The sequence below is a fragment of the Sturnus vulgaris genome, chromosome 3 (genome assembly GCF_052056855.1).
Source record: "Sturnus vulgaris isolate bStuVul1 chromosome 3, bStuVul1.hap1, whole genome shotgun sequence".
NCBI lineage: Eukaryota > Metazoa > Chordata > Aves > Passeriformes > Sturnidae > Sturnus > Sturnus vulgaris.
In genome coordinates this window covers 38,814,953-38,841,067 of record NC_142245.1, presented here as the reverse complement: position 1 = coordinate 38,841,067, position 26,115 = coordinate 38,814,953, and the positions used below count along the sequence as shown (strand labels likewise).

The window sequence follows — 26,115 nt, the reverse complement described above, 5'->3', positions numbered from 1 at the left end:
CTATTCCATTAGGAACATACATTATGAGAAATTTATTCTAGCTGGAAAGTCTGTCTTTTAAGGCTTAGCTGGTGGCAACAAGATAGAGTTTAAAGAGGGAATCTGTTTTGGACTTTATGGAAAGACACAATCACAGTCTGCATGGTGAAATAGAAGACTGCAAGCTTCCCTGGTACATGATATGCATTGTGGATACCTAACTTACCACATAAAACCACCTTCCAGAGTAATTGGCTGCAAATGCAACACAAACACACTCAGTAGTAGATTACTGCCCTACTTCATATTTGACTCTTTGAGATGGTGCCACACGGCCTGACCCAGGGAGAGCCTCCAAAAGCAGCTTTGTCTGGTTTCTTTTGGACCCTCTTGTCACAGACTCTCCTAATCCACAAAGGTCTGTACAAGACAAAGAGAGTCTCCTGCACATGGAGTCCCAGGAGGGGTAGAGACTGAAGCTTTCTAGTTGCCCAAAGCTCTACTGAGCTTTCTCTTGCAATTTGTTCTCACTTCTCATAATCCATCTATTTCCTCTAGCTTAATGGCCAATCTGCTGGCTAACTCCTCCATTTCTTAAGTATCTGAGATACAGTCAGGATTGGATTGAAAGACTGAGTAAGTGGGGAGCTATTGAAAAATAGCACAATGTAAGAAAGTCTCCTGCAGTAGCCATTTGCCCTGTCAGGCTGGCTGTCTCTGCAAGTAAATGTTTCTACAAGTGGTGATAGTACAAGCTGCTTACAAGTATATGCTAAAAATGCACCAAATATGGGCCCTGTTCAAATACAGTGGAAGGCAGGTAATTCTACAAGCCAAGGCCAGAACAGCAGAGAGAACACTCCAAGCACAAACACCACAATATACCGGTATAGCAAGATGACTTGCAGTGAACTGTTGTGGAGTCTCCCTAATGACTCTGTGAGAAACTTCACTCTTGTCCCCAAAGTGATAAAAAACCCCTTGTTTAATTGTTTAAATGGAATATTGTGATTCATGAATAAAATAGCAGCTACATCAGAAGGCTGGAAGAGAAAACAAATAACACAAGAGCAAGCAATTTGCTGCTATACCCGAGTGCCCCCAGCAGGTCACAGCTCAGATGAAGCAGATGACTTGCTAGTGGCAAGAAGGGAAGCTGCTAAGTGATGTATAGCTGCGCTTCTCTGTTACATCATCTGCTCTGACAACTTTGCAGAATGTATTGGCCAGTTCCTTGATATTTTGACAGGGGAACGATCAATTTTAACAGATCTCTCCTATCAACTGCTACTGAAACTCATATCACTGCTCACTTATTTTTTGGAACTGTTGTGAGCGTTTATATCTCCCTGGAATCTGAGCAAGCCTGAATGGGGGCAGTTTGGGGTTGGGTTTTCTGTGGGATTTTGGTTTGGTTTTAGGGGATTGGGGTTTTTTTCCCCACATTTCCTTGACAATTAGGGAAAACTTACGCAAAGGAATATCCTAGAATACCCTATTTTGAAAATCTGCAGATGCACATCCACATGCTCTTCAAAGGTGGTGTGGGCTTATGCTGGTTTTTGCAGTGAGCTGTAACATTAGGAGAAACAGAAATCAAGTATGAAATGAACACAGCATGGTTAGAGATCATTTAACATTAGTTGAGGTTTTGTATATGGTGAGTGAGTGTGACAAGGTCGATTTTTTTTTATTGCAGTACTTGCTAGAGGAATTATTTTTTTCAAATGCATGTTACTGAATATTAATGTAAAGTCAGTCTTAAAGTAATTGATATATATTTACCCGTTCAGGCAAAATTAATGTCATATGACAATTCTAATTAACCAGCTGAGTTTAGTACAGGAAACTGTCAAATATGATCAACAAAGTGCTTCTTAAGTATTTCTGGGTTAAGATTTTTTGATAACTACACTTGGAAAAAATATAAGCTATATCTCAGTAATTCTAATCAGTAAAAAAACAAAATAAATTTTCACTGGATGATTTCTCCCATTCCTAATTACTAAGACAAAGCTATTTTGTTAGTATTTCAAAACCTTTATCTTTACAAGTGTAGTTTCTTATGCCTCTGCTGCTTTCCACCCAGTCCTCTGATTTCAGCTACTATGCAGTGTAAGTGATACCTACACACATCTCTCAGCTTCTGCCATTTTCCCATCTAATATCTCTTTTCTCTCCATCTCATTTGACTCACTTTTTGGATTTTCCACCACTGTCCCATCGCTTGCTCTCTAGGACTGAGCTACTGCATTGAACTCTTGATCCTCTTTACACCACCTGTTTCTTTAATAGGTGGAACTTCACAACAAACTTGAGTCTTGCAACTTCATATGACTAGTGATATGCCTCTTTTTCCTTCCTATGCTACACCTGCCTGGAGTGTCTCCTAGCCACCTCACTCAGAGGTAATTGGGATTCATGTGAATTCCTCAGTTTTGTCACTTCTGGATTATCACAACTTTGGCCTTTATGTTTTTGTCATAAGCAAGATATCTCTACATTCTTACACTTTTTGAATTTATTATACAGTAGGCAGGTAAAAGTCATTTATTTTGGTTCAACAGCAGAAATAAAGGATGAAGAGAAAGAAAGAAGGTACTTCTACTTAAATTTAAAGAATTTTTTTTTCTGTCAAAGCCAAAAACATATGTCATTTTATATAGAATTAAAATTTCACTTCCACACAGTTTTTATTTAATTTAGAGTGAAGATTTGAACCCCAGTGTTCAGGATCTCAGGTGCATGTGGAATTTAGAAATTCTTCCATCCCTTGGATAGCTTTGATCTGCTCTTAGGAAATATCCATGTGTTCACACTTGTGACCTGAGAATTGGGAGCCAATAGCTACTGCACTTAAATTCAGTTCCACAGTTTGCAACAGCATCAGCTGAACAGATTTCCTTGCATCAATTACAGCCTTGATGGCTGTTACTTGCAGTGGGAAGAGGAATGTGCATTTGAGCTCTGCAAGGGTCAGAAGAAACCAAATGTTTTTCTCTGGCATTCAGTCTATTCAGGCTGATCCCCCAAATACTTGCTGGAAGATCACAAACATCCAGTAGTTTGAAAATACAGTTCTGACCCTTTCTACTCAGTGCTCAGTCCCCTTTCTTCATTGTATCATATTGCCCCTCATATATTCAGTTTGATTTACTACCTGTTTCAGTATCCTCTGTTTTGTATTTTCTATTTTCATGTTATCACCTTATGCTTGCTTTCATATAATTCTGCAATCTTTTTTTTTTCTCCCCATCTCTAAATTTTGTCTGTGAATTGTAGTGCACTGGTCCAGTTAGAGGTTTCTAACCTTTTTTTTTTTTTTTTTTAAATAACTACCTTACCCAATTTTCTATGACTCTTCAGTCAGGCAAATTCCAGCCCTCCAGAGGTGATTGTCTTTCTTGGGTGCTTCTTTGGGTGCTCCTATGGTAGTAAGGAGCTGATGCTCTGAACTTGCTTTTCCAATCAGACCAGCGGCCAGCAGAGAAACCCAAAAACTTGGGAAAAATAAATTAGAGGTGCTCCATGGAGAGCCATGGCAGTCTATCACTTTTTAATCTGTATTTTAGATGACACATTTGTAAGTATTTTTACTAGTCTGAGGAGTGCTACTGGTTTCATACTCTAAGTTGCCTAATTACATTATGGAACTAATTCTTGGAGTTTTTGTATGTGCATAATACATATAAATAAAGTGCTTAGTCTACATTATGGACTCATAGCCTCCACAATCTAATTTTGAAACACACAGATGGTTATTTGATTTATAGGAGCAGTAAAAACAATCTGACTCCAGAAAGTAGATTTGCTTTCCTCTGAGACTCTTACATGCAGTTAAAGAAACAAGTAATTGAATTACGTTTCAGAGATTTGGGCTTTACATCTACTGTTATACTTTTGTCCAAAGTTGTCTACAAGGCTGCTACTGAGCAGATGCTTTTAGATGTGATGGGGGGAAAAAAAAGGAAAATAAAGAAAACAATGCCTAAAGTGTAAAAGCAGAATTAAAACAGTTCAAGGCATGCGTGCTGTGGCTGGGGGATTGGAATAAATGACCTTTAAGATTCCTTCCAACCCAAGCCATTCTATAATTCTATGGTATTAAATCATAATTTGTAAATTAAATGACACAGCCATGAATCACTGTGTTCATGAAGTGTGTTTTGCAGTGGAGTTTTGTGCATCCAAGTGCATTTCAGTTTTGTTTTGGTATCTGAATCTCAATGTAACTGAAAACACTGCAATCTATGGTTAACCTAGTATTCCTGTGTCAGCCCAGAGATTTCATTTATGTTACACTTGATTTACAACATCAAATGATTGAATTTCCACTGCTTGAAAATGCAGTATGGTTCTAAGACTCAAGGGAAAATATCCCAACCTGGAAAATGGAGAGCAAGGAATAAATGGTTAGTTATCTAGCCTCCATGTCTCACATGTCACACTGTAATCTAGATCTTATAATCTAAAGACTTTACAAACAAAGATTACACAAAAGAACTTCATTCTATGGTCAAAACACCATAAGTAGAGCTTATAAGTAGAACTTTTTCCACTCCAAATTTTATTCCCTGAAAAGTGTAGATTTGAGTGACAGGGGCAATTCACAATTTGAGGGGAAGCTTCGCAATGGAATTCAGTTTTTAGAGAGCAAACAGAATGTTTTACAACTACCTTGCTCATATACCTTTAGCTGTCTTAGCACCAATGTTTTAAAATAAATTTTATTTGTGAAGCTTTGGGGTTTTTTTCCAAATAGGCATTGAAATATATAGTTCTGGAGGAATCCAGCAACTACTTACCAACCTGTATTTTTGAGGACCTTATTACAGTAGCACATAGATGCTTGACATGCTTTGCCTGGAAGCTGCTTTCTAGCAGCAGTAGATGGCTGGTGATTTCTGTGTAATTTTATGCCACTCATTAGCATAGTATTTGACGTCCTCATGACTATTAATGGATTTTGCCTCTTAACGTTACATTGAAATCAGCAAGTATCATTCTTCCTCTTTACAAATGGGGAACTGATGAGAAGCATAGATTAAATGACTTACATGAAAGCCACAGGAAGGCTGTGCTGCTGCCAGGAATGAAATCAGGTGCCATGAATGCCAGTTCCATCAAGTTTCCCATGTATTATACTTTGTGAGAGGTTTTTTTCTAAAAATAATTGGAGATACTTTCCTCCTTGTAGCATACAGAACAACTTTACACGTGATGAGTGCATCTCTAAACAGGAGGCACACTGATAAAAATTGAGTGATAGATACTGTGCAATACTTTGAATGGACAGAAGAGCTAGATTCATCTTTCAATGGCAGCTCTTTACATGTTAGATATCTAGCCTAAGTTAGTTTTCTCAGCTTCAGCCATAGCACTTCCATAGGGTGATTGATCTTACCTATCTTAAACATCATATCTAAGTCAGGATAAATGCCCTCCTTGAGATCTTATTTCTTCTCATTCACTTGGAGCCTTGTTTAGGCTAGGTGTTTAATTTTAGATGAGCTAAAACTCTGTGAGGTGGCTCACAGTCTAAGCTATTTAGATACCTAAGGCTTGGTTTTAAAAATAGCTTAGAGCAGGTGAGTTAGTTAGGATCAGAATGATTGGAACTAAAGAAGCTATTGTAGGAGTACCTAATTTCAGGTGCCATTATCTAGGAAGTTGCCTAATCTCTCATTATTTTTAAAAAAACAGGACACTTGAGGGCTCAGTTCTTATGCAGCTGTACAAATCTAAGGGGTAAAGATGAGTTGCATCCCATCTCTCCTGTTAATTATAAAAGAAATCCACACAACCAGTGCAACTATAGGCATCATCACTGCAGAAATTCAAACTAAATTAAGTTAATTCTATGTTAGGTCTCCAGTTAAGTGGCGGAGTAAACCAGTGGGTGTTGTGTGCTGCAATGTCCTTAAATATCTCATCTGGACATGTGATCAAAAACACATCATGGGCTCCAAAGACATTTATGGGCCCTTGAAAACTGACTTGCTTAATGCATGTTGAATGTATATTTAGTCGCTATGATATGTATGGCTGTGGTGTATCGGGAAATATGTCTCTAATAGATATGGTCTGTCACTATATGCAAATAGTTAATTAATAATTCATGATAATAGTTTTGGTCCTTTACAGGTTTTTTAGAAGTGCACCCTTAATGTAGAGTCATTTTGTTTCAGACCACTGAATAAAGAAAATAAATCCACATACGTTGTGTAGATTGTGTTATGGCAGCAAACATGTTTATGTTCTGCTACTTGTTTCATTTGGTTGCTGGTTTTATTTGAGCAGAACCCAAGGAAAAGAAATTAGAAAATTGCATAAATGTATCTGGACTTTGAAGGCAGAAAACAGGCTGGTAACTCGATATCAAGATATGCAAATTAATTTATCAGTATCTTTTCTGGATAATTTTTTTGGCTGTTATAGTGTGAAAATCACTGGTGAGGGTGCCATACCTATTTGGCATGAGTCCTGTGCTGAACCACTATAAAATGTCAAATTTGTTGGACAGAAAACAATGTTTGCTATCTAACTTGCTAGTAGGTAAATTGGACATTTACATTCTGTAGCTTTCCCTAACAAGATAAATTAAAGAGAAAAAAAAATTAAAATAAAATAAAAACTTCTAAAAAAAGGAAAGAAAATGAGCGGAATCTCTCTATGCCCTTTTAGGCTAAGTTAATGGCTGGAAAGTATATTCTTTTTTTCTGCTGAGAATTTTTAATGCTGACAGAATCTCAGCTATAGTGTCACCAGTGTTTGCCTTCATAATGAGAAGCTGTTAACAATCCCACATGCAGCACAAAGTTCCCTCTTAACAGGGTAAGACAATCACCATCCTCACCTTCAGGTCCAGTTTGTGCCCTGAAGAAAAATTAGGCTACTAGAGAGTTTTGGAGCTATGGTTACCTATATTTCTATAAAGGCCAGCCAAATGACTCACTCAACACATATTTAGTGGAAAGATCACAAGCTTTACTGAAAACTGAGAGCATCCAACATTAAATATTTATGGCATTACTCTGGGTTCCAGCATAATAATAGCGCAGGAAAACACCAGTTGACTTCTTGAGCACCCACATTCAAGAAGAGTTTGCAAACATGTCTTGCACATTTCTCAAAATACTATTATTTTCCAAATAAAAGAGTCTTAAATCAGAATTTGTGGCTGTCATTCATACACTGAAAGATATTTTGAAGTATTTTTCTCCTTTTAGATTTTGCCTTTTTTTCAGAGGTTGTTTGGATTTTTCGTCAATTAACAAAGCTGGATACTTTAAGTTTGGGTTGATTTTTTTTCTGTGATTCAAACTTCTGTGTCTATATGTTACAGTCTTTTAAGAACTCTAATATTATTTTAAGAAGCCAGTTTAACAAGACATGTTGTGACAGCATTTGTAGAAGAATCTTCTGAAATGTACCCAGAATATGTCTAGTAGAGCCTTCTTTGGCATTTAAAATTATTTTTTGTATGCTGTGTGTATGAGGTGTTGGTCCTAAAGCTTCCATTTTCCTCTAAAGATTTCTTTGGAGAGGGATGTGGATTGGAGAAAGAATTTTTTGTTTGCTATCCTCCCAAAAAAGGAAACAGGATTTTCATGAGCCGTTATGGGATAAAATCTTATGAAGCACTAAATACTGTAGTGAGTGCTGTAACATAAAGCTCTGTTTTGTTTCTTTAGCACACCATAAAGTCTGCTCACGGAGAAAATTCATACCTACTCCCTTCCTCTTTGGCCTTTTGGATTTGCCGGTTTTCTTTGTGGCTGTTAGGACCAAATGCTTTCATTTATTTCCTTCCACAATAGAGCAGATTTATAGGTGAATCTGAAGCCTGGTTTGCAGTGGTTATACAGCCACTGGTGTGGAACTGCACCAGCACAGAGCCCAAGAGTGGATGTGATTTACATGTACACAGCATGATTTGTACTAGCTCAGCTTATCTCTGGCTGAAAGCAGGGTAAATTAGACATGGGAAAATTATTGCAGTGATATCAGTCATTTTAGAGCAGGCATTTTTGTCACTGAGCATAGATTGAGCATGTTACTTAATATTTCTGTGTGTCAGTGTCTCCATCATTAAAATTAAGACATTTCTAAGGCCTTTTAGGCTATCAGGATGGAATTAAATGAAAAGTGAAAAAGCTTAAGAAAATGTCATGTGAGACACATGAAAAAAATACACCTAGCATTGAAATGAATGCATATAAGAGTTATTCTGCTGATCAGTTTAATGATCAGCTTGCTTTTAAAATAAAGTTGCCTAGGCGAATTTTTACAGCCCTTGAGGTCTAAAACATTATACTGCTTCTAGCTATAGATCCCTGAAGGGGGTTTTTTGTGTGTTCTCTTCAATGCTGCACACAGCATTTATAATTTCTCTGTTGGACTATTTTTATGATGTTTACAATATTTTTTTATAGTAATATAAGTGTACTCAATGTTACTTACAGAAACAGTCTGCTGTTTTCTTGATTTTAATATCCCACGAAGTCTTCTGGTGGTGAAAATGTCTGTGAGCCAGAAAACAATGCACATGATGTGATTTGGAGCAGAGTGACACCCCATTTAATAATACTGCAAAGTTTTAGACTTTTGTCAAATGACCTGAACTTAGCATGTGAGACATTAGAACAATTGACTGGATTATGTTGGATAGAGTAAAACTCAAGGACTTGGGGTTTATCTTTGCGTGCTGCTCGGAGTTTAACACCGGTGTGTTTTGTGTTGCAGTACAGCCGCTACCAGCGCTATGGGGCCGAGGAATGTGTGCTGCAGATGGGAGGAGTGCTGTGTCCAACCCCTGGCTGTGGGGCAGGTCTGCTTCCTGAGCCAGGGCTGAGGAGAATCGTCTGTGAGCCAGGCAACGGGATAGGCTGTGGGGTAAGAACCTGCATTTTCCTTCTAGTGCTGTGGGAAATAATTGATATTGTACAACAAACACTAAGACGAAGGGGGAAAATGTGGTTGGCTTTTTTACCTTTTCCATTAGTGACTCTGAACTGCCCGTCACACAAAGTGGGACAAGACAGCTCAATAAACAATTTAAATATAGCACAATGGCTTAGGAATGATGACTTCATCACATAGAATGTGTCCATTCCATAATTCTTTGCTTTATTTGGTTTAAGAAGTTGCTGAGTAGTTACAGTGAGAAATTGAACTGTGCAAATGAAAATCCAAATGCACTCTTTCTTCTCCTAGAACTCAGCAAAAATGAACAGGATCTTGAACAAACCATTCACTATCATATTAATTTTTTTTACACAAAAAGGAGAGATAGAATAGCCTATTCGTGACACTGTAGTGACATTGCTCGTGCACATTAAAATACATGATGAAAAGAAATATAGAAATATTTTTGTTTACTCATAAAAATTGCTTTTAAGCAAGGGGAATGAAAAATTAATGGTAGATTTATGGAAATCAAAATCGGATGAAACTTGAAAATACTTTTGCTAAGAGATTACATCATATGGACCATCAACATTTTTGGCAGTAGAAAAAGCAAGTACTTTACAAGAATCAAGCTTTGGGGGAAGTAGATGTATGTAGAGATAAATCTATATATAAAAGAACCTATTAAATGTTTTGTCAGAGTGACTAACTGGTGTTTACACTATGTGACTCTTTCCATAGTTGGCATTATGGCAGAATTCCACAAACACTATGAGAGAAGATAAAATATCTATATTTGTAAAATACTAGGATGCTCCTTCTGCTGTCTTTCTTGTGGAAAATGCACTTTTTATTGCAGTGTTGATGTTGCCCAAACTGATACCATGGAAGAATAATAGTTTGCTGAACTAGGAAGTCGCAGTAACTTGTCTTCTTTGAGTAGGTTAGCATCTGTCGACCTTGGTAAGACTTCCTATCTGTCCATGCAGTGGTGCATGTAAAACAGAGTACTGCCTAGTTTCACTGAGCAGACATGGGCTATAAAATAAAGCAGAATATGAGAAAGTAATAAGAAACACGACTGCATAAACAAAAGGGAATGCTTCTAGGTTAACTATTAGGAATTGGTTAGAAAAGATAAAATCACATATAATTTTTATTCAGGTCTCTGCCTGGAAGTGGTGAAAATCATACTGTATTTTGCGGCTTCATTCATCATCGTTCTGAAACTGCAAATGCCCTGTAAATAAAGTGTATGTAGCATAAGGGATTGATACATTGCCTGGTTTAGCAAACTGCTGTTTCCTTCTAAGGACTCCGTGCTGTGCTTGGTAGTGATCAGATCTGCAGCCTTGAGTGTAAGCTCACCCTTTGTTTTGAATTATGTGAAGTCTTGAACATTACAGGGTACACTTCACTGAGGCTGAAATGAGAAGCAGGAGGCTGGTCTGGAAGCCAAATTTTGATAACATTAAGGTCCTTCCTCAGAATCCATAATGGAACAGAGGGAAAATTTATGCCTTTGGATCTTTCTTTGCCCCCTCAAAAGTGGTAACTTAAAGGAGGATTTGTCAAACACTTCATGTGGCGAGGGTCCTAGCACTGAAATCAGATGCTGGTGATGAAAGTGCATGAAGGTAAAAGATCCACCTGCAAGAGCACCAAGATAGTTAGAAAAGCTATTTATTTTTACTCTATTTTATGAAGTCATTTTCAGTGTTTTCTATTCTTAAACTATGACATTGTTTTTCCCAGTCAAAACCTGACCTTTTTCAGTGTGAAGGCCTTCCACTAATTTTTTATGGAATCCAGGAAGATCCATTTCAGAGCTCAACATTCCCTCATGAGTGTATGCATGATTTACAAGCTCAAAGAAAGGCTCTCAAAGAGACAAAGAATGTCCCTATTATCCATCCAAAAAAAAAGACTGCAAAAGATGTCTTGTAATACTTAACCTGTACGGCTTCGATTAGAAATATGTTCCTTGCTGAAGCTGCTAAGCAAAGAAATAAGGAAAGTAGTGTGAATCTGGAGATTCTTTAATCTGTACTTCAGTTATGTAGAGTCTCTTTTGGGATATTTGAACCTCTGTCTTTGGTTGAAGTTCATATTGATAGCAGCACAAGTTATACTCAACATCAGCCGTCTGTTATTCACACGAAAGCCCTTGCAGAGAAATAGTCGCCTATTGAACAGAACAAATTGATTGTTCTGGCCTGAATTGGCATGTTATGGTAGCTAACAACTGTCCAGTAGCTGAGGATTTTGATTTGCTGATGAGATGACTCAGGGGAGAGAGGAAGGACAGGTGGTCAAGAGAAAATCAAGGGAGTGAGGGACAACAGGTTTCAGCAGCCATTGTAGGAAAGTAAAGGAACCAAAAAAGAGAATAAGTTAGCCACCAGGGAAGGAAGCAAAGTAAATATTTCAATATTCAGAGAGAACTGTGAGAGGCAGTCCCAAACATATAAGGACTATGACCAAAACTGAAGGAATCATGAAAAATGAACAGGTGACTGAGCCAGGCTAGGATGTAGACATTTCAGTTTCTTGCTCTGTTCCGTGGAATGGGAAACTAGAATGTCTTTTTGCAGAGGAACTGCCATTGTTATCAAAGGGAAATGTGAATCTCCAGGAGAGTGCTTATAATTTGCTAAAAGGGCCTTTGGTAAAGTTAAAAGATGGATTTTGTTTTGACTTAGGAAATTAGGAAACAGCAACATGCAGGGTCTAGAAAGAGTCTGGTAAATGCCTATACAGAACTGTAGCAAAAAGATGAGAAAGGAGGTTTAAATGTAAGCATCTCCATATGTACCCTCTGCAGTCAGGCACTGCTATCTATTCAGCTTTTCAGGAAAAAAAAATAACAAGACAAAAGGTTTATTTTGACCGAATAGGAGCATGCAGATAAGATATCCTTTTAATGATTGTGAATAGTCCTCACCTACAGTCATGTTGTGGTTCCACTGACTGACTCTACTGATGTCTAATCTTTCATATTTTTTATTATTAGCCATAAACTTATTGATTGATTTACTAAGATATTACCATTATACACTATTCTACCTTCATTACTATGCATCAGACTTATGTTACTAACTTCTATTGCTCAGCTATAAAGTCCTGGCATATTTAACACTAGAAAACAGCAACAAAACATAGTAGATAGTACATATTGTACCAGCTGGCCTAGGTACAGGAAAAGCTGTGGTAAACAAGACATACAAAAGCTTTATGAATAAAACATTTTGTCTTGTTTTATATTATATTGGCATATTATTTACTACACATTAAAGAAGCTTGGAGTTAAAAAGAGGTTTGAATGGATCTTCAAAAGGGACTATACAACTAGTTTGTTAAGAAGTGTGCCTTGGTATATGTTACACATGCAGCTCAGCTTCCTTGCACAACATTCCTTGTCAGTATCTGTCAGTGGGATGATAACTGACTGATGTGTAACTGCATCCCAGATTTTGCATCCCCATTTTTGCATCCACAATGGTATGTTGTGCAGCAACAGTGGTAAATGTTTTGCAGCGTGCAGTATCAGTTTACCTATCCCTTGAAATGAGGTGAGAAGGGAGATAGAGGATAGTGGAAACAGAGCCTCTGCCAGTCTTTCCCCCTTGAGTTTATTCATTCCATAGCATATACAATCACGAAGAAGAATGATTTCCACAGATTGGGTGTTTTTTAATAGTCCCTGGCTAGGAGACCTGACTCTCGAAGGTCTGTGGAGGTCCTGAGATGACTCTAAACTATACTAAGGTCTAGGTGACAATTTAAAAGATCTTAGGAATAAGCTGTCCTAATTGATGTGTTTTATTGTTTTTCTTTGAGATCCCCTAATGTGAAATTCCAATCTGCAAGTGGGTACTCAAATGTAATGTATTAAATGTGCAGTGATAAAGTAAATTTTATAGTTTTGCAAAGGGAATACAAAATTTGGGTTTATTTAATCTCTTTTACACTATCTATACTGTTCCATATACGTAGTGCATTGAAGAGCATCAAGAGATGTGTTCCCATCTAGGACAGGTGAAGTTTTATGGCTGCAGACTACAAGAGGTCCCTGAAAAAATCAATAGATATAAATACCATGTCTTCCTTATAAATAGAATTCCTAGGCTGTTGTATTACATAAAACAAAATCCCTAAGGCAATTTTACTCTACCCAGCAATTTTTTCTCATTGATTTCTTCTTGCATTCTTCTTCCATGGCTAAGGAAGCATATGTCAAAAGCAATTGCACCATATTTGTAAGATTAATAATTGTCTGCCTTTTCAGTAATCTAAATAGAATAGAGGACACTAAAATAGTTACATGAGAAGTGCAATACATATTCCTGTTGTTTGCAAAGTTGGGGGTTTTTGTGATTCATCATCGTTTGTTCATGCATGTCCTAGCAGACATGTTTCATCTGCAGTAATGTCTTTGTTAAACCCACTGATACGCATGTAGGCAAACCTCAAACAATTGGGGGAAATCTTTTCTTTGAGGACACAGATCTGAATTGTAAAAACTTCCAAGCAACAAGTTCTTATCCACTTAATTCTGATAATTCAAATGATGATTTTGTTAGTTGTGTATGTCCTTCTAAACTTCTGGAGCGGGGTTGTTTAATTTAGTCTAATTTTAGGCTTTTATATGCCAGTTGAAGTGCTATGTGAGTGCACCTATACTTCCTCTGCAATCTGAACCAGCTTGCAAATACTGTTTCATATATGTGAAAGTGCACAAGAGTTTTTGAAATAAAAAACGATTTCCACATCTGGAAGCTATAAGTCTTTTATTGTGAAGTTCAGTCTTAATGCAATGCATGTCATGATCAATACTGACTTTCTCTAATTCCTGTCCCTCTTGAGTCTGGTTTTATCATATTATTCCATATATAGTGTCTGGTCAAAATGTTTAGAAGTCTGACTAACCACAAAAACTTAATTTTCAAACAAAGGTGTAGGTATAAATGTGTGGTTCAGGACATGTGCTTTGTTTCTCTGTTAGTAGTACCAGGAGAATGTTCAATGTATATAAAGAGGAAATAGGCAACTTTTAAAACAATTTGAGATATAAAGATAGTCAAGATGAGTAGTGGTAATTCAAGACAACCTTTGAAAGTACTTGCACTGAAAAAAATATTTTCAATTTTATAATCAGATGAATAAAAGGTCATGGGTGAAGAAGGGTTGTGTGTAAAATGATCTGAATTTTTCCCTTTAGCTTTAAGATGGGAATCTAAGTTGAAGCAGAAAATAGAGGCTTCACGGTTTTGAAAAACAGAGGAATAATTCAGAAAAAAAAAGACCTTGAGACCTTTATGTCATTTGGAAAACACTAAAATGGAAATAGGAGATTGCTGCTATCTTATAGCTGTTGCAAAATTGAAGGGTTACTCCTTGTTATTACATTTCAGGTATCTGTCCTTGTTCCGTATGTCATTAAATTTTTGCTTTTAAGAGAATTCACCAGAAAGGTGTGACCATGGAAAAGGTAATAGCTGAAGATATTGCTGCGATTAAGAAACCAACTCACAGCAGGAGTCTTTCATAATATTGTATAGGGAGTGTTTTCAAGGGGAATGAAAATGAGACAGACATTTTCTATTATTGCTAAATGTTGAGTTGCTAGCACTGCGCCACAAGCTCTTAGCAGCAATCATGAATTGCTTTCTTCTACTGAGTGGGCACTCTAGCCTTTAGAAAGTGGAATTCCATCTTGTTGACACATTATGCTTCAGTAGCTGAGCAAGTTGTTGAATTGCTAAAATATGACAGGCTGACCAGAATTCTTTTTGGATTTTTAGGAGGTTTTGTTTGGTACTGTTTTACATAGGTTAAAATTAACTGTAAAAGCATCAGGCTTTTTAAGATGCAGTAGAATGCTAATGTTTTAATAAGGTATTTACCCCAGAATTGCACTGTGCAATTAACCAGCTATATATTGCTGCCAAGGTGCATTATTTCCATTGCCCATGTCTTGCTGCACAGGGCGATTTATTGATCTGGCGACTGATATGAAAATCAGCTGTTAGCAGTGCGTGGATAAAGCAATCTAGAGAATGTTTCCATTTTTAGAAATATGGATCACGTTAGTTCACAGGACTAGCAAAAGAAAAAGAAATACTTTTTATATAGAAAACAAATAAATTACTTGCACTTGGTTTAATAGTAGAACAATAACTTATTTTTCCTTTACATCACAAATCATGAAATACTACCTAGAAAAATGCTGTTAGAAAATGTGTGTCTTCCATTTGATGTGAACTAAAACTGAAATTTCATTAGTTTTGTCTGCTAGATGTCCAAAATATTATGAGATTACTCGTTTCCTGTGATAAAATTCTGTATCCCTTGATTTATGTAGGGTATAGCTTTTGCCTGACTTCTGCATCATGCAGACATCTGGAAAATGGCAAATTGAAAGTGTAGTGTCTTCAGTTGTTTTTGCTTGACTTATTATTCTGTGGCCTACCTGGTAAAATTTAAAACTATTAAAATCTGTCATATGTGTTCTAAGACAGGATCAAGGAAGCAGAGAAAAGAGGTAGTTACCCAAAAGAGGATGGAAGATGATGTTCTCTGTAATCTAGAGATATCACAGATATAAGAATAACAGTGTATTTGAGTCAGGAAATTGTATTAGAGAAAACTAGGATAAAATCAAGTTCTTGCTTGTAAAGATAAGTCAAAACTGGACACAGAGACCTAGGAACTAGGTCTGTGAATGTAAACCAGCTCAGACTGGGATTTGTAACAATTGTTTTGCAGAAGATAAATGCTCCCAATTTAACCAAGTTGTCTGAAAAACGAGTGAACTGAAGCTGCAAGCATTTGAAACACATTTTAAATTGAGACTTGAGATAAAATAGCAGGTGGTTTTAAAATCACATCAGTAGCTGATTTTAGGATATATCAACTAACTCTTAGTCCTTGTAAACTGTTAGATCAAGCAATCCCCTGGAAGGATGCTAGGGATTTTCATATTAGAGATACCAAACACTCGACTTTGTCACTTGTTCAGTATTTAGATTCCAGAGCCAAAGATGCCTGGGCTTCCATTTTCTTCACCTGTGGAAAGAGAACAGCATTTTACAGTAGATGCAATGAAAAAATGTGCATAATTTAAAATACACAGCTTACCCTAAATTGATTTTAGCACATAGCTGTGGAAAAAGACCTCCCCAAAAAAGTACCTTCTCTGGAGAGATTCCTGGCTTTAGGTACTCATTGAGTGTATTATGCTGTCATCCTCAGGTCAGGATAAATTGATCACTGAATTTGAGGCAAGGTCAAAATTTTCTCTCAGAACTTATTGTCAGAGATTTGCTATTCCGCCAGAGTTGGTGGACGAGCTAAATACAATCTCCAGAAATTTTAGGGGGCATTTCTCACCTAGAAATTCCTTGTTATTTGAAGAGACACAGGATTTGATGACATCTTTGTCTATTTTGGACTATGCCTGTGGCACAGCACAGTTTACTCTCTTGACGACTGAGGTACTCTTGTCTAATTAAAGTAATTGGGCTCCATGTAGCAGTATCTGGGTGATGTTTAATGGCTTATGATGCTCAGGAGACTATATTAGATGAACTCATAATTCTATCTAGTCTTAAGTATAAGGGAAGTTTATGACTGGAGAGAACTTGCAACTACTTTTTTCTTACTAATCCTCTCCTCTTCAGCGAAGTGCCTAGAAATATGTGTGGCAGTCAGGGACAATGTATTGTCATGTGGCCCATCAGAAAAGACATGGAGTGCAAAAATCAGAAAGAAGGAAAAATAAACTGTTAATGGGATTTGCCAGTTAATTCTGCATGTATGAAAAACAAAGCTCTGTATTCTGTCTTCATATTTAACTGACATACAGTATAAGACTATTCTCCCTTATTTGATAGAAAGAAACACTTTGCACATGATAGGAAAGTGTAGCCATTTTAAATCAACCTGTATATCCTTCGAGTAATAGATTACGAAGTCCTGGTTATAGCAGCCTGTCCCAGAGCACAAGAGGTGCCTGAGCTTTCTTACTTAAATAGCTCATATACTGACTGCAGTTTCATAATCAGTAAGACAAATACAAATGAATTTATAAATTATCAGAACTAGGTGTTAGTGGAAGATTTGGTATGAATAAACAGATCTATCGCTGAATCACTGGAGAGGGAACAATAATGCAATCAGGACAGGATGTGCTGATTGAGAATGGCAGCCGCCAAGGGGAGGATTCTAATTGTGCAAGAGGCTTACTTGAGCAATCTTCTAAAAAATTTCTGTATTTGAATAGGAAAGAGAAACATGGGCTGAATGCAGGAAATCACTTATAAATGAAAGGAAAATAAATATGAATCAAATAAACCTATTTATTGCCTTTCATATGAAGGCCTCCTGAAGCACTTCAGATTGTATTATTATATTATTGTAAAAAGCAGGAGGTGCTTAATCAGTGAGAAATGATGGAGTAAAGAGCTAGGACCAGAACAATAAGACTTTAGATTAAAATGAATCTATTGACTGACCTTTTTAGCTTGGCCAGGATAAAAATTCAAAGTTCCGAATGCTAAAGAAGAATAGTCCTCATCATGTAGCTGGTATAATTCTAGCATGTAGCCCAACTCAGAAGCAAAGCACAAGATTCATAAAGTGAGCAGTTTACACAGATGTTGAAAAATCATGTCTTTCTACTGCTTTTGTGGCACTTTTGTAGGCTTCATGTTGTAGGATGTCAGAGTGAAAAAAATGTAGTAGAGATCTGGGGTTTAAGTCTATTCGGTGTAAGTACAAACATGAAAAAAAGTCATTTGTGTCAGTTTGGAACTTACAAATAATGACGCTTTTTTTTACTAAAATAAGTACCCCCAATTAAAAATGTTTGCAAGCTTTTGTATTTCTTTATAAGCTGACCAAAGTAATGCCAAAAGAGTGTCTTTCTCTACTTTACTTTGAATCTGCAAATACGTAAAATCTCTGTTTGTCAGCCATGCTCTTGGTTCATTTTTGCAAGACTACAACATCATTCTTCATGTGGAAGGCACAAAATAGTAGCTTAAGAAGACTTTCATAGTCTTTGTGATAAAAGAAAAGAATGGCAGAAAATGCAGAGTACAAGCATACCATAGGGATGGTATTGTGCATTGACATTTTCCTGGAAAATATTTCTTTTGTGATAACAAGATCCTGCGTAAAGTTTCCCACTTCTGCTCTTGGGTTTACAGTTATATAGGATTTCTCTCTGGATCTTTAAGGAAAAGCTTTTTCAAACACATTACAGTTACAATAGTATATTGGTGGAATGAAGCAAAGTTACTCTTTGTCATTTCACCAGTATAAGAGAAATGTTTATTTTTCATTGCACATGTTGCATTACTTCTATGTACTGTGTAGAATCCAGGTTAACTGGTCTCTGTAATGCATCTCTTTGGGCTATGCTCCACAAAGAGTGGTATGAAATTGGCATTAAAAATATTTAAAGTATAGCTAAATGTAGTTCTTGTACAAAAATTAATAGCTTTTTTAAAATAAAATTAAGTCCAACAGAGTTATTCTAAGATCAATTCCCTCACCACTAGTATTTTAGTAAGGTATTTAATAATGATGTCATATGCAAAACTTTATTATTTCAAAACCATTTCAAAGAGATAACAAAGCCACTATTCTACAATCAAAGCTGAGTTTGAAGTGCTTAAACAAAGCTGATTTTCAATTATCGGAGTCAAAAAAAGCATCTGAAAACTGTCTTGATTGCTGCAAAATTGCTGTCTTTTTAAGTTAGATAACTCAAAACAAATAGATAATGCTTATGAAGTTTAAAACAAAAATCCCCTTATAACAAAGCCTAATAAACACTCAGCCTGAAACAGAATATCTGGGTAAAGTTATAAGCTTCTGAAAGTAAGTTTAGAATAGAAGTTGCATCTCAACTTTAACAACTGTATTAAGGTCACTAAGCTATAAAAAGGGAGTAAAGAAAATGTTGCAAAGTCAAGGGCAAACTATGAAAATAAAATAAAATGAAAATATAATGACCAAATTAAATAGAAGTCATCCCTTGCACAGTAATAACATTCTGAATGAAAAGCAAGGACACGGATTTGGAGAACAGTGACCAACTGTTATTCAGTGGGAAATAACAGAAAATGAGAATGCAGTGTGTGCCCATAAAATCCTCATGAGAGAGAGAAGTAAAAATTCTGATAAGGATAATAAAATATGTCTTTGAATGGAGGCCTTGACTAAGGGCAGAAAATCATGTGTGGATAGTCAAGACTCAGTTAACTCCATTTTATCCGCATATTTCACAAAAAATTAAATAATTCATGCCACACTTTTTTTTTTTCCAAAATCTCTAACATTATATTGGCTGACAATCACTGCCATGATAGCAAATCTATTTCACTGACACTTAAAAGGAATAAGTAAAGAGATAAAGAGAAAGGCTTAAAGGTACTGGTGGCTCACTTCTTGAGACTAAATTAAATGAGCAGTAAAATAGGCTAGTCAAATTGGGCCTTGTTTCCCTTAAGAAATATCAAATAGCAGTAATAAGTATGTATGTACCTCTGTCATTTTAATACATTTTTTTAGTAAAAAAATGCTCATATATGTAAAATCAGATAATGACATTGATAAGTGTCTTATGCACATCTGAAATAGTTATATTAAAAATACTGAATTTCAGACCACCATGCTAAAGCCAGTGTTTGTTTTTAAATATAGTCAATATAGTCTGAAAACAAAAAATAGGTATGAGGCATGTTGTGCAACATTCTCATATCTAAAGAAAGCTTTGTTTTCTACTTACTTTTCAAATTAAAGTTAATGTAAATTTTATTATTTTATTTAGGGAACTTCTTGTAGGTCTCTTAAACATGCTTTTTAAAATTCCTTAGTTTTTATGGTAAGGATACTTATGTTAAAATCTAATAGAGCAACATAATTCTGAAAAAACAAAATAGTTGAATAGTTACATATACCTGTTGGCATAGACCTTCAGCAACATTTGACCTAAATCAGAAAGCTGAAAACTTAAAAACCACCAGGAGATCAAAACTAAAATCCACAAGTTCCCACTGGAGAATGAAGGAGGAGAAAATTGGAAAGTGAGGGCAGCCTTAAGGCAAGGTCTGAGAAAACATGGTGGGAACTTGCTGATTATTCAAAACTCTCACCCACACACCAATATATTCACTCCTTTTACTTGACTCAAAGAGTGAGAAGTTGCTCCTCCATTTTGTGGGAACAACCTGGAAAGAGATAACAGAAACATTAATTTGACTCCTCTGCTGAGAGCTGTGAGTGAGTGTGAGGTTGGTTGGTTGATCCCAGTAAGCAGGCTGAGATGGAGTATACCAGATAGCAGGGAGCATGGGTTCTCCAGAGATCTCAAGCAGAGTCTGAAAATGTGTATTCTATAAGGAAAACCTAGAATTTGTTACCTCCTTTGGTGGGCGGCTCTGGCATAAAGGAATAAAAGTATAGATGAGAGTGTGTGTGCCTTGGCTGCATGTATTCAGAATTATGGGAAACTACCTGCCACATCTTTGTATAGATGAACATGGAATTGGGGTAGTTTCAGTAACCTGAACTGGTGGGTGACATCCCTGCCCATGGCAGGGGGGTTGCAGCTGGGTGATCTTGAATATCCCTCCCTACACCTCCCTTTCTATGATGATATGAGCTGAAGTGCAGACCTAGTAGCAGCACTGTAGAAGTTGCTGGGCACATGTGTGAAAGGAGCCAGGGGACAACTGCAGGTGTGCACAGAGTGAGAGGTCTGTTAAGTGGGTGAAAGCCTCACAAAGATGTTTAAGCATCAATTGTGTAAAGAATGGCCTGGCCACATGACCATGATAATTTACATGAGGTCCCGGCCATTGCAGAATTTTTTGTGAATGTATATTGATTGGATACCAAATTTTGTGTTTGCAAGTATCTACAAGTATCATATTTTAAAATCCTTTTACACTGACAGGAAGCTTTTTCTGGGCCTGAAGTAGTTACCTAAAGTTATTTGGGAAAATGTTCTGGATTTGGAAATGGAAAAAAAATGTGGCTGCCAAACAGTAGCATTGCTCTGAGCTAGAAACCCACCATATCCTGCTATGAGAGGGGTGACAACAACTGGTAATTGGTGAGTTAAATAAATCAAAGAGGAAATAAACTGTACAATAAATGTACAATGCAATAATAGCTTTTATATGCTGCTGTGGTTCTCACCAGTGGTGTTTTCATAAAATGCATCACAAGCTTTCAGTGTTCAGGGAAACACATTAGTGTTTTTGAATTGTTTTTATTATAAGCCATGCAAATAGTGTTTGTCCCAGTGGGGCGTGACATTAATTATTAGCAAAAGATCTCTTGCATAATTTCAGTCCACACAGAATGAACAGTTCAGTCTTTATTTTCAGAGTGTGACATATAACTATTCAAAAATTGCATTTAAAAACATTTAACCCATGCAGAGTATTCCTGCTGAAGAGGTGACACATGGCAGAAATAAATTGCCCTAATAACATCTGCAAAAGTTTTGTGATTGCAAAAATGTTATCAATGTAATTCAAACATGTTCACCTTCGTTATGCGTCAGAAAAAAACTGTATTTAAATTCTTTCATATGAATGACCAGTGGTCAACTCAAATAAAAAAGTTTTAATCTTTTAGAGATAGATTTTTTAGAATAAGTCCTTTAGACAAAAGCAAACAAAAAATCAATCAAACAAAACATTACTTCTGCAAGAGAGGCAAGAGGAAAACAGTGACTTCTGAAAGGTAGAAATAGGCATTCTTGTCTAACTAATAAGAAATCAGTTCTAAGCAGAAAAAGGGAGCTGATAAGCCAGTAAAGAAATCATAAAGTCACAATGGTAAATTAGCTCAATGTAAAGGAGGATTAGGAAGGGTAAGGAGAGACCAACTTGCTTGAACAGTGAACCTTTTTATGACCTGAGATGTAAGAAAGACATGAATGCAAAATGTAAGCATGCATATGTTACTGTGTCATTTTGAATAGCTGGAAAAACAGAAGAAACACAGGAGCAATCACAAAGTGCAAGGTATGAAATAAAATATTTTTAATAGGAAGTCTACCAAATACTGTTCAGAAGGTTTTCCATAAAGAAGAGAAACAGTAACATGAAAGATAAGGAAGCTTTTAGTTGGCTTCTCATTGAGAGGAATCTGTATCATTAAAATTCTTCAAGAAGGCAAACGTGTTTACTTTTATGTTTAAATTTAAAAGGTCAAACTTGCTTAGATGGTTAACAGAGCTAAAACTAGTGAAACAGAACTAAAAATACATACTATAGTGGAGAAAGGACAGCATAAAGACGTTTTCAAATCCACTTCACTTGATGAAATTTTTTCTTGTAGGAATGGCTGAAGAAAATCCAGAACATTAATCATCACCTCTAAGAATAGGGTAGGAAAGATTTTGCAAAAGGCAAAAGCATGAAATCTATGTCTAAAAAGACAAAAAAACACCATAATCTGAGATTTACTGACAAGTGATTTTAACTTGAATTCCTGAGGAGAAAATGTAGCAAATAATTAAACTACTAGTAATAAGAAAGAGGACAAGAAGATAAAGTCTCAGGAAGTGTGGACTTAATAAGAGTTTATCACATCAATCTAACTTACTTTGCCAGAGTAACAGGACTTGTCGGTAGGAGAGAAATAGATGATGTTTTCTGTATTGAATCCATCGAAGCTTCTCGCATTGTTTCATATAAAATTCACAAAGGTGAACTAGGAATACAAGACCAGATGATAATTTCATTAAATGTGTATATAATTACTTGGAAAGCTGTGTACAGACTATCAGCATTTCACAATTAAAGCAGAGAGTTGCTTCAAATCTGTCCTGAGGTTGATAGATTTTAGTATTATCTCTGATGCCATGAAGAATGATTATAGAGTAAGGTTTTACATTTGCATAGGATATGTAGCGGGGGGACAGAAAACATTTTGGAATTCAATAGCAATTCAGTAAGAATAAATATAAATTTTCTTATGTAGACAGGTACAAACAACTGTATGTTAAGAGAAAAAAATGCATAGAGAGACAGCAACAGGGCAGAAGGTGTTCCGGGAGCACAACCTGATCTTGAGTCAGCTGTGTGCTAGTGTAGAAAATCAAAATGCTGGACTGACATATATAAATCACAGTAATTTCTCCTAATCCAAAATAAGACAGCAAGAGTAGCCCTGTTTTCTTTGCTGATGTTATTGTTCAGTTGAAGAAGGAAGATGTCCATTTTAACATGCTTCTTATCCAAGAAAAGGGCCTTTTTTCCTGGCCTCTTCCCATTCCACTTGGTTTGGAAGATAAATTGCTGAGATGTGCCATCAACAACTTCTCCATAGCTGCTTGACTGTCTGCTCATTCCAATCTGTAGCAGACTTTGCTGTAGAAATACTGAGTCCCAAATAAAAGCCAGCTGAAACAAATAAAATCCAATAAGCGCAATAGCAGAATGCCTATATGCTGTCAGCAACTAACATATATAAACCTAAAGAGAGTTCATACCCATGGAGTCTTTCTAAATACTGCTTTACAGAAAGCCAGTCCTAGCTCAGAGTCACATCAGTTCTTTCACCTCTCCTGTGAGTTCCCACTGCCAGGATTTGATTAGATAATCTTTTTTCCTTCAAATAGCCAGCTGCTTATGAAATGGCACTGCTGATGCTTCATGATAACACAGAATAAACTAGCCACCATGTATAAAATCACTGTGGACATTTTATGAGGAAAGAAACATTGAACTTGACCTTTAAAAAAGAAATCTATCTAGTTTATAGAGCCCACAGTTTCAGAGCTCCAAAATGTTTGATCCATCTCCCAGTTCTTTGAACAGTCTGGAAATGACACAGGAAAGTCCACACTGTAACTGGTCCCATTCAGTAACTGATTTGGTTGAAAATGTTCATGGAAATTGTGGAATTTGAGGCATAGGACTGTGTAAAAGGCAGGGAATTGTCAGTCTTCTTGTCTTTTTTCTCATAGCAAAGGCCATTCAGATTTTGTGAATGTGATATAAATCTCGCAATTATTTTATTGTATTTCCCCTTGACTGTACATTAAAGTATGGAAGCAAGTCGTCATCACTGAGCTCCAGAAACCTTTTTATATGATAGTTCTTCAGTGCTATTTTCTCCTCTGTCCTTTGGACCAACTTGTTACTTTTAGATGTCTTTCTCAGATTTAAAGATGCATAGCTGTGCTCTGGTGTATGTGTAGGTGCATGTGGGTTTTCCATGCCTTGAATCCTATCATTGTCTTGTGGTTTCACCCTTCCCCCTTTTCTTACCAAATTCTATAAAAAATGCATTTGAGGTAAAGCCTCCAGAGCTTTTATCAAGCAAATGAAGGAGTATTTCAGTTTGTCTTTTTCAGGTATTTTCAACTAATTCTGTTTTAAAACAGAAAAATGCTTTCAATTTTTTGGCAAGATTTCATATTTATCTTAAGTCTTTTGGGTACAGTTAGATTCACTTAATTCCCTCCACATTTTATTTGTAGTATATTGGTTCTTCAGCACTTAGCTATTCATTTCTATATCTTATATGTGTTCTTTTATCTTTCTTTGTGTATGGTTTATTTTCTTACCTTTCTTGTCCTCTCAAATGCAGCACTTACATCAAGTCTTATTATTGTTTTTAAATAACTCTATTCCTGCTACATTAATTTCTAGAAGACTTTTTTTCACAGTTTCCCCATTTTATCTCTCTGTTAAGATGTACCTGTGAATTTACACAGTAAACAATACCTGTGTACACACAGTTCAGCAAAAGTTGTATTTTTCAAATAATTGCAAGCACCAGAGAAGTCTTATTCATTGAAAGAAACTCCTGTAGTATAACTGTCTTTTATGGCATTTTACCAATGATATTTTTATGATATTTATGATATTTTGTGAATCGCATAATCCTTTTCATAGAGCCTCCTTTTATTTTGGAATTCAATGAACAGTTGCAATGACTTTTTTTTTTGTGTGTGTATTCCTGCTTTTCAGACTTCTATAGCTAAACCTTTCTATTTGAATATATGGAGAAAATGAGTAAGGAAAAGTATTAGGCTTTTAGGAGTGGAAGATTGTTCATATCTGAGTTTCCTTGTCATGTGAGGATTTTCCAAAATAGTCTCTTAAACTGGATAAAACAAATTTGACAATCAAGTTCAGTCACACCTTTTATTTAATCTGTTTTTATATTAAAATTATAGGAGTTCATGCCATAGCCAAAGAGAAGTTATCATAAATGGAAGTTGAAGACATATTTGAATGACAGCAATCAGAATACAAAATTTATTTTTTCAAAGTTTCTTCAATAATTTAAGGTGTTTTTGCACATATACCTATATAATACCTGTAAACAGCTGAAATTGCACAGAAATGTTTAAAGAAGGGAGCTCCCTTTATCTTACTGATACCAGAACAAGTAATCTCATTATAGGCTAGAAGTGTATTTAGGAATTCAGTAAAATTCTTAGGTTTTGTATTGATTCATACATTTGACTGTACCTAGAAAAGCATATTAAAACATGTATTTTTGTCAAAAATCTGAAAATATTTTCATTTGGTTTTGAAAGGATGGTTGTCTGGCTTGCAAGCAATATGCCTATAATATAAACTTAGCTTCTGAAAATAAATGTTATTAATATTTAAGAACGTTATGTCACATTATGATTATTTCTGATGAAGTAGTTATGAGATTGGTATTTTAAACTTGAATCATCAGGCAGATGGCAAAAGCTAATGGGAATCTTAGCTGGGAGTTGACTTTTCCCCTAACATCACTTTTAGCATTGGCTACTTTCATTCTTCTGGCCGTCTGCCTTGTTTGATATTCTGAGCAGTTCATGGTAGTTCCAATTTCATAATAATGATAGTACCTCTGGCATGTAGTTTTTCACTCAGCTGAGCAGCATCTTTTCTAGGGAATTATTAACTCTTCGTATATGGCCTTTTTTTAGATCTGGTATCTCAAGAGTAGTTTTGGAAAGCTTTTTCCACTTGTTCTCTTTTAAACCTGAAAATATCACAGTGAAGAAAAGTGAGAATGGACATTGAAAAGCCAGCGATTCAGCTTTCTAGCTTGCATTTTAATTTAAAGCTAATATTTTTTTCAAAGTAGCAAAGCCTACCCTTTCTGACCATGAGGGGCAGAGTCAGATGAAGCAAGGAGGTTCTCTAGTTCAGTTACACCACTATGTAGCACAGTTTAACTGCAGCT

At 36.1% G+C, this 26,115-nt stretch overlaps 1 protein-coding gene across 1 annotated transcript in view; it reads left to right on the top strand.

The window, feature by feature from the left end:
• The window catches only part of PRKN (parkin RBR E3 ubiquitin protein ligase), a 671,877-nt gene that overhangs the window by 553,804 nt on the left and 91,958 nt on the right, over positions 1-26,115 (top strand). Inside the window, exon 9 of the mRNA XM_014875951.2 lies at positions 8,725-8,874. Coding sequence (XP_014731437.2) covers positions 8,725-8,874 — 150 coding nt within the window. The remainder of the gene's footprint in view (positions 1-8,724; positions 8,875-26,115) is intronic.